The sequence below is a fragment of the Scyliorhinus canicula genome, chromosome 6, assembly GCF_902713615.1.
Source record: "Scyliorhinus canicula chromosome 6, sScyCan1.1, whole genome shotgun sequence".
NCBI lineage: Eukaryota > Metazoa > Chordata > Chondrichthyes > Carcharhiniformes > Scyliorhinidae > Scyliorhinus > Scyliorhinus canicula.
The window spans coordinates 39875657-39891041 of NC_052151.1; the positions used below are offsets into that span (position 1 = coordinate 39875657).

The 15385-nt window shown below is 44.8% G+C and overlaps 1 protein-coding gene across 4 annotated transcripts in view; it reads right to left on the reverse strand.

Annotated features, from left to right (window-relative positions):
• armc2 (armadillo repeat containing 2) overlaps positions 1-15385 on the reverse strand; it is a 253785-nt gene that overhangs the window by 218755 nt on the left and 19645 nt on the right. For 2 of the 4 annotated variants that reach the window (XM_038799210.1, XM_038799207.1), the window contains exons 2-5: positions 6264-6504; positions 5248-5320; positions 2518-2683; positions 2014-2058 (exon numbers count right to left, since the gene is read on the reverse strand). In XM_038799210.1, coding sequence (XP_038655138.1) covers positions 2014-2058; positions 2518-2683; positions 5248-5320; positions 6264-6490 — 511 coding nt within the window. In that variant the 5' untranslated portion in view covers positions 6491-6504. Of the gene's footprint in view, positions 1-2013; positions 2059-2517; positions 2684-5247; positions 5321-6263; positions 6540-15385 lie in introns of all 4 variants that reach the window. The other 2 variants (XM_038799208.1, XM_038799209.1) reach the window with 2 other exon arrangements.

Consider the following 15385-nt stretch of genomic DNA (forward strand, 5'->3'; position numbering starts at 1 on the left):
TTGCTGTGCAAATTTCGATTGAAATCATGTCGGAATCAGAAAAAAATCAAGAGAGCAGTAGTAGCATACACATCTAGTTCCGCCATTGTTGCTATATTTGCGGATGACACAAAGATATGTAGAGGGGCAGGTAGTATTGAGGAAGCAGGGGGGGCTGCAGAAGGACTTGGACAGGCTAGGAGAGTGGGCAAAGTAATGGCAGATGGAACATAATGTGGAATAATATGAGGTTACGCACTTTGGGAGGAGGAATGGAGGCATAGACTATTTTCTAAATGGGGAAATACTTAGGAAATCGGAAGCACAAAGGGACTTGGGAGTCCTTGTTCAAGATTCTCTCAAGGTTAACATGCAGGTTCAGATGGCAGTTTATAGCCAAATATAGCCAAAACCTATTCATCCCATCGTAGTTCATCATTAATTTTGATAAACCTCTCATTTCTCCTTTTAGCCTGGATATTCAAGTTATTCCCAGCTATAGTTATGTGTTTAATATTGTGTTGATTTTATGTAGTATTTACATGGGATAAATGAGAGAGCAGAGCTCATAAACAACTGAACTCAATTGTCATTCCCATTAAACTGAAGCTTGGCAATAGCTATAAACACATGCCATCCTGAGAGTCAGTGAAAAATGCATCGCCACCAACTCCCACAGGCCCGCTGCCATTTTCACTCAACTAGGTGTTGATTGGCAGCAGGCGGGACTTCCGTCTGCACTTGGACAGAAGTTCCACCTTGGAGAACTGTCAGCCAATTAGATTAGCTGCAGATCTCCAGCCCTCCAGACACAGCGCTGTAGTGGCAGAAGAGGTACTGCAGCAATATGTCTGAGCCCAAGTCCCAAAACCGCACTTCAGGTCAGCAAAACAAAAAACAGTCATTTTTAAAATAAATGTTTTTGATTGGGTTTTTGAACACACAAGAAACAGTCATGATCTGAAACGTTAACTTTGTTTTTCACTCCACAGATGCTGCCAGGCCTGCTGAACACTTGCAAAAATTTTCTAATTTTTATTATTTACTGCATATATGGAGACAGAAGGAGACAACGGCCAGTGTGGAACCGGGAATTTCTGTCATAGGTCAATGGACTTCAGGTTACCTAACCAGATTTCCGCCGTTGGGACCAGAAGATCCCAGCCAATATCTAATTTTCCCAATGTAGCCACCTGGGGTGGCCACTGCCCAACACAAAATGGAAGATTGCAAGGAATGCAGGGAAAATGGACATGTTGTAAAGCAAGCAGCTTGCAAAGCACTTGTATATTTGGATTGCTGCACAAACCAGTTTTGACTGCTGCAGAAACCAGACAGCACTGTGAAAAGAAACCAGTTAACCTACTAATGAGGCGATACCAGGTGATCCCCAGATACAATGGAAACAAGTTAAACACAGATCGATACATTGAATGGAAGGCCAGACCTTTCGGCGCCAGAGAAGCCCAAAACAATAAGTCCCAAGAACCGCCCCAGTGACCGAGGAATTGCCCCATTATTGGGGGATTCAAACATAATCGATTGGGAAGAGACCCAATCGATTCCAAGCAGGTAAGGGAGTCCGCCCAAAGGGGCGCGGATCCCCTGGGACCTATAAAAGACAGGTCCCACACATGTTTCAGTCTTCTGATCCAGCCCTTCTCTCTCTTTGACCAACACTCCTCCGTGGACCAGCGCCTCGACCAGCTTTTGCCAAGAAGATCTTGAACGAGAGAGGAGAGGGTTCGGACAGCAGCCGCCAACAAATAAGTGCCTCACAACGATCGCTACCAGAGATAGGCACTCCTGACCCCTTTTAACTTATACCAACCTGAAGTCTGCAGACCAGAGCAGAGCAAGAGGCCTTGTTCCCTGACCCAGCAGTTTCTTCGAGATAAGTATTAGTTTATTTAGCGGTAGGAGTAAGTTTAATCCTTTTAGCGTGTGCATGGATAGTTATTATAATTGTATTATAATAAACTCAGTTGTTTGGACTTACTAATTGGTGTATGGTTTTATTGCTTTGAACTATACCTTGAACTTGTGGCGGTGTCTTAACGATACCTGGCGACTCCAGAGCTAAGTAAAGAAACAGAGCCAAATTGAGTGTTGTTTTTTTTTTTATAAATTTAGAATATCCAATTCATTTTTTCCAATTAAGGGGCAATTCAACGTGGCCAATCCACCTAACCTGCACATCTTTGGGTTGTGGGGGTGAAACCCACGCAGACACGGGGAGAATGTGCAAACTCCTCACAGACAGTGACCCAGGGCCGGGATTCGAACCCGGGTCCTCAGCGCCGTAGGCAGCAATGCTAACCACTGTGCCACCGTGCCGCCCACCAAATTGAGTGTTAAGCACACTAACCCAGAACGACCAACACCAAAAGTAAAGCGGTAAACTAATTTTCCCAGAAGTAAAGGAGTTAATGAGTAACTCCAATTTACTGTAAAATGTTTCAATATCAAAAATATAACATTGTATACATGCATGTACACAGACACCCAAACACATACAGGAATTGAGGAGCCACTTACTTTCTTCTGGATGAATCACTTTGTCAGGTATTAGATTTCCCTGAGAAGCTACTTTAAATAATCGTGCACGAGCATTGCTGACTCTTTTAATCTCTATTGGATCCAATGGTGGTTTTGGAATAGGATGTCCTTCATCCTTGGAAGGAGAGGTAGGAATTTTTGGTTTCTGTTACATGAGAAAACAAGAATTTTAAACCAAATTGCAATCATTTAATAAATTGAAATTCTTTCAAAGTCTTGAAATCCCATTAAGTGCTTCTATTAAATTCAGTATACAACAATCACCTACATAATCAAAAAGAACTGAGCTAATATAAATATATTTTTAAAGTTTGCATGTTTATATGCGCTCAGAAACATGTGGAATGTCAGAGCTAGATACTATAAGCCTTTTCTATAATTGGCTACCAAATATTACCAAGTATTTCTGGGAAACATAACAGACCAACTTTATGTTTTCTCCAATAATGCTCAATTTATCAGATTTCAGAACAGCATCCATTGCTGCTCAGTATGATATTTTCCCACACCAACTGTGTGGCCAGTAAGAATTAGCTTACTACTTTTGCTGGCAATAAATGGGCAATTTTGAACTATGGATTTGAAAATGATAAAAACTGAGCTATATTTATAAATGCTGTCCAGCAATTATTGCCCATTCATAACTGCCCCTGAACGGAGTGGCTTGCTGGGTCATTTCAGCATTGTTGCCTGGATCGTCACATATAGGCCAGACCAGGTAAAGATGACAGATTTCCTTCCCTAAAAGGACATTAGTGAACCAAATGGGTTTCTTATGACAATCAACGGAGGTTTCATCATTCGACTTTTAATTCCAGAATTCAAATTTCACCATCTGCCATGGTGTGTTTCAAGCCCGAGTCCCCAGAGTAATACCCTGGGTCTCTGAATTACTAGTCCAATGGCAATACAACTACCCCACCGCCTCCCCTGACTGATTTTTAACTCGGATGCCCGTGATAAAAGGAAAAACCCATTCGATCAATGACACCTGACAAAAGTACTTACATATGTCCTATTCACAAAAAACAGGACAAATCAAATCCAGCAAACTAATATATCAACCTTCAATGCCTAGTGGGAAGGAGCGATAAACAGTGCCATGAAATAACAACTAATCGCCAACATTCAGTTTTGGTTTTTGCCAAAAACACTCGGTTCCACACTTCTTCACAGACTTGCACCAGCACCAGAACACGGGGCAGAGACTTTGAAGTAGGGGATAGAGATCTCACCGGATTGTGGCAGCAAGAAGAGGCTAAAGTGGTTGCCAAGGAAAGCATTCCTGCTCCTCTTGGCTAAAAAACAGTATTATAAAAAGCACTGACTCTTTGTCAAAGCTTTGACAAAGTCATTGGACTCAAACGTTAGCTCTTTTCTCTCCCTACAGATGCTGCCAGACCTGCTGAGAATTTCCAGCATTTTCTCTTTCGTTTCAGATTCCAGCATCCGCAGTAATTTGCTTTTATCCAATGTTACACTTACAACAGACTATTCACTGCGATGCAGGAGCCCAATTTAAGTGCGAGATATTTTGTTTCTCTAGCGAGTGAGATAAACATACTCATCCTGCTACTACTAAAAATGTCAATTCGCGCTATCACAGCAGGTTGGATTGGAAGCACACTGCATGACTTTTAATTTTTAATCCCCCTCCTTCACCCATTCTCTCATCCATTGTGAAGGAATTAATGTTGACCTGTCAATACAGCAGCAACTGGAGGACATTGATAAACTTGAAGAATGGGTAACAATTGGAAAATCAATAAAGATAAATAAAAAAGCAAACAGATCACTGGTTCTATTTCTAGAGGGGGGACATTTTTTCACACAGAGGGTGGTGAGTGTCTGGAAAGAGCTGCTAGAGGCAGTAGTAGATGCGGGTATACTTGGAATACTGTGTACAGAATACTGGCCCAATTGATCAAGATCCTGTTGCAATTCTAGATAACCTTCTTTGTTGTCCACAATGCCACCAATCTTGGTGTCATCTGCAAACTTACTAACCATGCTTAAGTTCTGATCCAAATCATTAATATATAGAACAAAGAACAGGTGGACCCAGCACTGATCCCTGAGGCACACCTCTGTCACAGGCTTCCAGTTTGAAAAAAAACCCTCTACTACCACCCTTTGTCTCCTGTCATCAAGCCTTTGTATCCAATTGGCTACCCCACTCTGGATTCCCGTGAGATTTAACTTCATGTAACTACCTACCATGCGGCCTTGCTAAAGTCCATGTAGACAACATCGACTGCACTGCCCTCATCTACCTTCTTGGTTACCTCTTCAAAAAACTCAATCAAATTCGTGAGACATGATTTTCCACTTACAAAGCCATGAATTAAATAGATGCATTTAAGCTGTGGCTCAACAATCATGTGAGGGGGGGGAAAGGAATACAGAGTTACTGCAAAGATTTAAATGAGGAAATACGGGAGGATGCTCGAGTCGGGCATAGATGACAGCATTGGCTGGTGGGATCCAAAGATCCGTTGCTCTGTTGTATAATTTATGTAATCCTAGATGTTGCCTCGCCCTTTAACCTGATGTAAACTATGGTTTCAAAATGGGTCAGTATAGTTTCATATCACACAATGCATTTGCCCACTTTGGTATATCATCAGCCCTGATGAGATTTTCACCCTATTTTAAAATAATTTTAAGAAAATTGATACCACAGTCTATATACCACAGAGGTATACTCACATGATCAAGTGGGGTGAGACGTGCTCCTGATATAGGTCTTGAATCACTACCTTCAAAACTCCGAGCATGGAGGCTGTAGAAACAAAGCATGGGACTTATCTCTTAGAGATCCTTTTTAGTTTGAGCTTCTTTATAAGTTAGGTTTAAAGACAACGTAAAGTACCAAAACAAATTACTTGGAGCAAAATAATTGAATATTAACCTATGATCTTTTGAGAAGTTAAATCAAGCAATATATTCAACATTTTGTGAATCAAGGTCATTGCATGGGCAACACAAGCATAGCCGATTGGAACACTAAAGTCCTGAGCCATCAAGACGCTACAAATCAAAAGCCAGTTAATACCCTCATTAAGTCGGATGGTATTACAAATGCAGTTATGAAGATTTCTTCATGAAATGTATTCCCTTCCACCTCTTTCCAGTCAAACTTATTCATTTATAGTCTCCATTTTAAAATTATGGCATTCAGGAAGCAATGGAATGCAACCAAAGAGTTATTTGGTGTACTTTACTTGATGATGAAAATCTGCACAGGTCTGTATTCTCTTCCACTCCCATTTAACTGCATAGGATGAGCAAAAAGGTCCCCCTGCTCCAATCCTACGCCATACTAACTATTCAAATCCTTTCAATTAACACTACCAATAGCAGCCTAAGCTTTTTGCAGTTTTTCTTGAAACGGACCTCAGCACAATATTGCTTTTCTTAATACATGCTATTTTTTGAGTTTTACTTCTGATTGGCTTAGTCTTACCGTTAAGAACTTGTGCATAAATGTGTGGATTATTGCAATATCAGTATTTTGTTGTACATAAAGCAATGGCTACGCTTTTTGCTACTTCGCTTTGGTTCTTCTCACATTTTAGAAGAAAATAGAGGCTGTAATACCTGATAAATACTCTAGTCACCTCCAAAATAATGTTGACATACTAAATGATTCTAGGATAATAATATGCTGAACATTTACAATGTAGACATACATTGAAATAAATGCAAATGATTGATGTTTCTACCTGAATGCAGAGGGAGGCCTATTCTCAGGTGCACGGGAAGAGGTAGAGCCAAAAAGTTTCCTCTGATCATCTTTAGGAGTAAATGGTCTTTGAGTCTTTAAAATTCTCAATGAAGAACGAGCCTCATTAATGATCTCAGCACTGGTCTTCGGTTGAGATGGTGAACCTCCAATCACAGTGGCAGATTTTACAGTGTTCTTAGTCCTCGAAGGCTTCATCTTTACCATAACAGATGAGCAGCCTGGAAGTTTTCCACATGATATACAATAACACAATCAAAAGAAACAAAAAAGTACCAAAGTTAACAATCCATTCCTCAGTGAAAAAATACTGAAAGTTTCATGTAATTCTACCTACCCTAGATTGCAATTTCCTTGATAATTTAACAAGTAATAAAATGCTTAAAGCCAAACCTTTAGATGTGCTACAACACAAATAATCAAAGGAAAGAATTGCAATTACTCAAATGTCTGTAATTAACCTGCCAACTCTCCCTTATTATTACTGTATAAAGTCACTGATTTTCACTTGGGCAATTCATTATTTTTGATGTTGACAGTACTGTCCCCACCAATTCTATTTTTTCTTTCAACATTACAGATCATGAACAAATGGGATTAGTAGAAATTAGCATTTGGTGTACTTTGCTTTTGTTTTATATTCCTTAACATAACTGAAAGTTCTGGCTGTACATGGCTCTTGGAACTTAATATTAACAAATGAGCTATCGGTAATTTCCAGTTAAACAACAGGTGTCTCAATATGGCCGCTGATCAGTCAGCTCCCTCGAGAGCTCCTCACTGTACAACATCTTTGGCCTTTCTCCCTAGTTTCCTCTTTTACACTGTTAGGCTGCTATTTTAAACCAGCCATTCCAAGCCTTCAGTTTCCTTAGTGAGCGTGGGATCATGCCTCAAATTTGACTTCCAAATTCCTGGACTTCCGGGTCCATCACACTTTTACATTGGTCTACACCGCAAGTATGACTCAGCTACTGTGTCTCCAATCTGCTGCTCCGTTGCTTAAAATGTGAAAGTAACTTTGATCAGCCATAAGCTTTCCCCCACAGCTGCTGTTTCCTGCTGAACTTGGCTAGCAGACTGGCAGCTACAGTCCAGTTCCTGACCAGAGATTCATTCATCCGGGCCATTTCTGGATCTTACGGTGACCACTGATTTCCCTGCTGCACTTTTGCCCTGCAATTGTTTCTGCACACCTCCTGGATCTTCATTCCCACAAAAGTATCTCCACAAGTGTGGCCTCCATCATTATTCCTTAAAAATAGCATTTGGACTTTAATCTCCCTCCACATCAGTCTCCAAACTTGGTCAATGTTCCATGCTAACTCCACCCTATCTACTTCAACTTTATCCCACTATAAACTTTTCTCTTTACCTTTACACTCCCTCTTATTGTCTCCTCTCTATTTCTGATCTACTATGTATCTTTAAAACTACTAAACAATTGATGGCTAATATAATTTGAGATTTCTCTGTGTCTAGTCACATGAACATGATGCTGCTCTAGAACTGAGGTCATTATTTCCATTTCCCCTTTTTTTTGCTTTCCCTTTTCCACTGTTTCCGTTTACCCATCCCAGACTATTCTCACCTGTCATCATGCATCTTTTCATTTCTCCCATTCTGGGTACTTTGCCCTCCAAATCTCCACCCCGACCTTACAGCACTCCTCTATCTTCCTAGCCTTCTGCCAATGACCCAGGCTTGACTCCGTTTTAGATAAGTCTACAGATTCCTTCTGTGCCTCTCTTGGCATACTCCAAATGGGCCATCAAAGGTATTGTTGTTGCCCCAACCCCAACTGCCCCATCTTATTTTCCCGTCATCTTAGCCCACTGGGAACTAATCTTGCCGATCTCCTTCCCATCAAAATCATTCTTTCCAGTGCTGAGCATGAGGATTCTGAAGCTTTCCTCACCCCTCTCCCCATCTTCCTCCAGAATAGTAAAGGATAATCTGCTGAATGGAAAGGTTGGTACAGTGCAAGAGCCTGTGTGGAAAATGGAACAGATATGATCGAGGACCCTGTCAATACTGATGGGAGGACTACTCAGATTAGGAAAAAGATATATCAGAAGCACAGGTATGATGAAGTACCTTACTCTTAAACTATCAATCCCTTGTCCCAATACTGTGCCGTCGTGTTTCAGATTCCCCAACCAGGGAATCAACTCTCAATGTAAACCTTGCCAAGACTTTCAGAACATTCATTCTACTAAACTCCAGAGTGTGTGTCCCAATTTATACAACACATTAATCGGACAGCGCTCTCAACCCAAGAACCAATCTAGTGAAGCTTTTTTCTATTAATGAGATGTGAGTGTTGCTGGCATGGCTAGCATTTGTTGCTCATCCTTAATTGTCCTGGAGAAGATGATGGTGAGTCACCTTCATGAACCACTGCATCCACCCACTGTTGTATGAAAGGGAGTTCCAGTTTTTTTGACCCAACGAGTAAAGGAATGCAGATATACTTCCAAGTCAGGATGTTGTCCAGCTTGGAGGGGAACTTACAGGAGGTGGTGTTACCATGCATATGCTGCTCTTGTTCTTCTGGGTTGAAGACGTTGCAGGTTTGGAAGTGATGTTCAAGTACCCTTGATGTATTCCTGCAGTGCATCTTGTAGATGGTACCCATTGCTGCTACTGTACATTAGTCGTGGAGGGAGTGAATGTTGAAGGTGGTGGATGGGTTCCCAATCAAGCAGATGGCTTTGTCCTGGATGGTGTGGAGCTTCTTCAGTGTTGTTGGAGCTGCACTCATCCAGGATGACACTCCTCAATTATGGTCCAGAATCCCATTGACGCTTGCGGGATCTTCCAGTCCCGCCAATTGAGCACCCCCCCAGCAGGATCAGAAGATCCTGCCCCTGATAATGGCAGGCCGCCTTTGCCATCGGGAGTGCAGAAAATCATGCCCATGGCTTTTAGACGTTCAACACGCTGTGGGGAGTCAGGGTATGAGTTACTCTCTACAGAATTCCCAGCCTCTGACCTTCTGTTGGAGTCACAGTGGATTATGGCTTATCCAGTTAAGCTTCTGGTCAATGGTAACCCCCAGGATGTTGATAGCGGGGGGATTCAGTGATTGTAATAAGAACAAAGAGGCATTGAATGTCAGGGAGAGGTGGTTAGATCCTCTCTTGGAGGTGGTAATTGCCTGGCACTTGCGTGGTGTGAATGTTACTTTCTACTTATCAGCAAGAGCCTGTGACCAATTTACAGGTCTTGCTATGCTGCATACGTGCCATTTCAATATTTCAGGAGACATGAATGATGCTGCAAATTGTGAAATCATCTGCAAAACATCTCCACTTAAATGGTTGGGCCTAGGACACTACCCTTGAAAGTGAAAGTGAAAATCGCTTATTGTCACGAGTAGGCTTCAATGAAGTTACTGTGAAAAGCCCCTAGTCGCCATATTCCGGCGCCTGTCCGGGGAGGCTGGTACGGGAATCGAACCGTGCTGCTGGCCTGCTTTAAAAGCCAGCGATTTAGCCTTGTGAGCTAAACCAGCCCCTTGGGAACCCAAGTTGTCCTGAAACTGAGATGATTGATCTCTGATAACTACAGCCATCCTCCTTTATCCTAGGTATGATGACATCATGGAAGGTTTTCCGTCTGATTCCCATGGATTTATGTTTTGCTAGGCCTCCATGGTTGAAGATCAGGAGCGGCATAGGCCAGGCAGAATCCAAACTGAGCATCTGTGAGCAGGATACTGCTGAATACGTGACGCTTGATAGTACTGTCAACCACACTTTTAATCATTTTCCTGATGATCAAGAGCAGACTGATGGGACAGTAATTGGCCAGGTTAGATTGACCCTGTTTTTTGTGGGCAGGATATACCTGGGCCACTTTACACATTCCTGGGAGATTCCAGTGCTGTAGTTGTAGTTGAAAGGTTTGGCTAGGGGAGTTAGTTCTGACGAGAATTTTTTCTCTCTCAGAGGGTCACGAGTCTTTTGAACACTCTTCCTCGAAAGTTGGTAGAAGCAGAGTCTTTGAATATTTTAAACCAGAGGTAGATAGATTCCTTTTTTTAAATATTTTTTTATTCTCCTCCTAAACAATAATTAGTAACAAATGTAATGTCAATACCCATATCAATAACAACAATCCCATCCTCCCACCAAACATTAGCCTGCATGTTAACATAAATAAATGACATAAAGGAATCAGGAATCAACCATAGTCACCTTTAACACATACAGTCCTTCTCCCTCCAACCTTCCCAGCCCCCAATCCCCCTAATGTTCAACGTGATCCAATTCTCAAAAGTGTACAATGAATAACGGCCATGAATTGTAGAACCCCTCCATCCTTGCCCTCAGTTCAAATTTGAGCTTTTCAGCGTCAAGAATTCCAGCAGGTCCTCCCGCCACGCCAGGGCACAGGGTGGAGAGGTTGATCTCTACCCTAACAGGATCCGCCTTCGGGCGATCAACGAGGCAAAGGCTACAACAATAGCTTCCGTGCCCGTTTCCAACACCGGCTGGTCCGACACCCCGAATATGGCCTCCCGAGGGCCCGGGTCCAGTTTCACGTGCACCACTTTAGAGATTACCCTTAACACCTCCTTCCAGTAATTCTCCAGCTTTGGACAGGACCAAACCATGAACCCCCCCCCCCCGCAACGTTCACATACATCTTCTACCCCCTCAATGAGCCGGCTCATCCTCGCCCTTGTAAGGTGCGCTCGATACACCACCTTCAGCTGTATCAGTCCCAACCTCACACACGAGGTGGAGGCGTTCACCCTCCGGAGCACCTCAACCAGAACCCCTCCTCCATACCCTCTCCCATCTCTTCCTCCCACTTTGCCTTGATCCCTTCTCGCGGTGCCTTCTCCTCCAAAATAGCCCCGTAAACCGCCGATACTACCTCCTTCTCCAGTCCCCCTGTCGTCAGCACCTCCTCCAGCAACGTGGAAGCCGGCTCTACTGGGAAGCTCTGTATCTCCTTTCTGGCAAAGTCTCGAAACTTCACGTATCTAAATATTTCCCATATTCGAGGTGTCAGACCAGCTGGGGTTGGAAACGGGCGCGGAAGCTATTGTTGTAGCCTTCGCCTTGTTGATATTCCCCCCTACTCCAGACATTACTTCGCTCCCAGCTCCTTCAATCCTGCAAAACGATCCCCAAGAAACAAATCTTTTAATGTACTAATTCCTTTCTCCTCCCATCTCTCAAAATTTCTATCCCACTTCCCTGGCTCAAATCTATGGTTCCCGAATCGGCATTTCCCTTGACCCTGCCTCCAAACCGAAGTGCTGACAAAACTGCCTCCAAATTCTCAACAAAGCTATTACTACCGGACTCCCTGAGTATCTCCCCGGGGCCTTCGGGAGCGGCGCTGAGGTAGATAGATTCTTTTTTTAAATAATTATTTTTATTAGGGTATTTGCAAGTTTTTATAATAAGAACAATAACACGAAATAAACATTTTCACCCACATCACAATCTTCACACACCCCAACTATAAAGCAACAGTCCGGACCTCTCCCCCCACCCCCCTTTGGAATTCTGCTTCTGCTGACATTTTAATGTTCCCCGGGAAAGTCAACGAATGGCTGCCACCTCCGGGTGAACCCAACAATTGACCCTCTTAAGGCAAACTTTATTTTCTCGAGACTGAGAAACCCAGCCATGTCACTAACCCAGGTCTCTACACTCAGGGGCTTTGAGTCCCTCCACATTAATAAGATCCATCTTCCGGAAGGCAAAGGCCAAGACGTCGGCCTCTTTCACCCCCTGAATTCCCGGCTCTTCCGACACTCCAAAGATCGCCACCTCCGGACTCGGCACCACCCGTGTTTTGAGTACTATGGACATTGTCTCAGCGAAACCCTGCCAAAATCCTCTAAGCTTTGGGCATGCCCAAAACATGTGGACATGGTTTGCTGGGCTTCCCGTGCACCTCGCACTCCTGTCCTCTACCCCAAAAAACTTGCTCATCCAGGCCACCGTCATGTGTGCCCGGTGGACTACCTTGAATTGTATCAGGCTAAGCCTGGCACATGATGAGGATGTATTAACCCTGCTTAGCGCAACGGCTCACAGACCCGCCTCTATCCTGCCTCATAGCTCGTCTTCCCACTTGTCCTTAAGCTCCTCCACAGGAGTTTCATCCGCATCCAAAAAATATCTGATACCTTCCCCTCTCCCACCCAGGTACTGGCGACTACTCTGTCCTGTGTTCCCCGTAGCGGCAGCAGCAGGAAGGCCGGAATCTGATTTCTCAAGTCTCTCACCTGCAAATACCTAAAACCAGTCCCTGCTGGTAATTCAAATTTATCCTCCAAGGCTTTCAAGCTGGGGAAGCTCCCATCTATAAATAGATCCCCATCCTGCTCATTCCTGCCCTTTGCCATCCCCGGAACCCACCATACTGCCTACCTGGTACAAACCGATGATTATTATAAATCGGGGTCCAAACCAATGCTCCTTCCACTCTCTTATATCTCCTCCACTAGCCCTAGATTCTCAGAGCTGCCACCAACACCGGACTTGTGGAGTATCGGGCCAGCGAGAACGGAAGAGGTGCCGATATCAGTGCTCCCAAACTTGTGTCTTTTACATGATGCTGCCTCCATCCGCTCCCACACCGACCCCTCCCCCACTACCCACTTCCTAATCATGGCTATATTAGCCGCCCAGTAGTAATTGCAAAAGTTCGGCAGGGCCAACCCATGCTCCCCCGGAATGTGCTCCAGCAACACTTTCTTCACTCGCGGGGTTTTACCCGCCCACACAAAGCCCTCAATAACCTTATTCATTCGCTTGAAAAAGGCCCTCGGGATGAACATGGGGAGGCACTGAAAGACAACTGAAATCTGGGGAAGACCGTCATTTTCACAGTCTGTACCCTCCCCGCCAGTGATAGCGGGAGTATGTCCCATCTCTTAAAGTACTCTTTCATTTGTTCTACCAGCCGGGATAGGTTTAACTTGTTCAGTGCCTCCCTTTCCTGGGCCACCTGAATTCCCAGATACCGAAAGCTCCTTCCTACCATTCTAAACGGCAGCTCTCCCAGTCTCTTTTCCTGCCCTCTTGCCGAGATCGCGAACATCTTGCTTTTCCCCATGTTCAATTTATACCCTGAAAAATTACCAAATTCCCTGACGAGCCGCATAACTTCCCCCATCCCCTCCAACGGGTCTGAAATATACAAGAGCAGGTCATCTGCGTAAAGCGAGACCCGGGGCTCCACCCCCCCCTCCCCCAACCCCCGAACTAGCCCTTTCCAGTTCCTAGAGGCTGTTAACGCCATGGCCAATGGCTCTGTGGCCAAAGCAAACAGTAGCGGGGAGAGGGGGCACCCTTGCCTTGTCCTTCGGTGTAGTTTAAAATACCCCGACCTCAGCCGGTTCGTACGCACACGCGCTATTGGTGCCTGATAGAGCAACCGCACCAGTCAATGAAGTAATCACCAAACCCAAACCTTCCCAGCGCCTCCCACAGGTAATCCCACTCCACCCGATCAAAATCCTTCTCCACATCCGTAGCTACCACCACCTCCATCTCCCATCCTTCTGAGGGCATCATAATAACATTTAAAAGCCTTCGAACATAGGCCTCGAGTTGCCTGCCCTTTACAAATCCCATCTGGTCTTCCCCTATCACCCCCCCAGGACACAATCCTCTATCCTCGTGGCCAGTACCTTAGCCAGCAGTTTGGCGTCCACATTCAGTAGAGAAATTGGTCTATATGACCCGCATTGCTCCGGATCCTTCTCCCGTTTCAGGATAAATGAAATCAAGGCCTGCAACATTGTTGGGGAGAGGACTCCCTTCTCTCTTGCTTCATTAAATGTCCCCACCAGCAGTGAGCTCAATATCTCTGAAAACTTCTTATAGAAATCCACCGAGTAGCCGTCCTGCCCCGGGGCCTTGCCTGACTGCATGCCCTCCAGCCCCTCAATTATTTCCTCAATTTCAATTGGGGCTCCCAGCCCTTCCACCAGATCTTCATCCACCCTCGGTAATCTCAACTGGCCCAAAAGTTGCCTCATCCACTCCACCCCAGCCGGGGGTTCCGACTCATACAATTTGCTGTAAAAGTTCTTAAACACTTCAATCACCCCCACTGGGTCCAGGACCGTGATCCCACCTCTACTCTTTACTATCCCTATCTCCCTGGCCGCCTCCCTTTTTCTGAGCTGGTGCACTAACATTCTGCTTGCCTTTTCCCCATATTCATAGATCGCCCCCCTTGCCTTCCTCTGCTGTTCCACCGCTTTCCCAGTGGTCAACAGCCAAAATTCCGCCTGTAACCTCTGCTGCTTCCCCAGTAGCCCCACATCTGGGGCCTCCGAGTATCTCCTGTCCACCTGGAGTATTTCCTCAATTAACGTATCCCTCTCAGCCCGTTCCGCCTTTTTTCTGTGGGCCCGTATCGAGATTAATTCCCCTCTGACCACTGCCTTCAAAGCTTCCAAGACTGTCGCTGCAGAGACCTCCCCCGTATCATTTGTTTCCAGGTAGTTTTGGATGGACTTGTTCACCCACCCACAGATCGCTTTGTCCGCTAACAACTCCACATCCAGCCTCCATAGTGGGTGTTGTCCTCTCTCCAAACAAACCCGTAAATCCACCCAATGTGGGGCATGATCCGATTCTGCGATTGCAGAGTACTCGGTATCCACCACACCCGGTATTAGAGCCCTGCTCAGAATAAAAACGTCAATGCGAGAGTAAACCTTACGGACATGGGAGATAAAAGAAAACTCCTTTGCCCTTGGCCGTGCAAACTTCCATGGGTCAACTCCGCCCCCCCCCCCCCCCCCCCCCCCCCAGTCTGTTCCATAAACCCCTTCAATTCCTTTGCTGCAACTGGCACCCTCCCTGTCCTGTCCAATTCCAGATCAATGACTGTATTAAAATCTCGCCCCATAATCAAGTTATGTGACTCTAAGTCTGGGATCTTACCTAATACCTGCCTCATGTATTCCATATCGTCCCAATTCGGAGCATATACATTCACGAGTACCATTCGCACTCGCTCCAGCTTCCCACTCACCCTTATGTACCTACCCTCCATGTCTGACACGATTCTCCCTGCCTCGAATGCCACTCGTTTATTGATGAAGATCGCTAT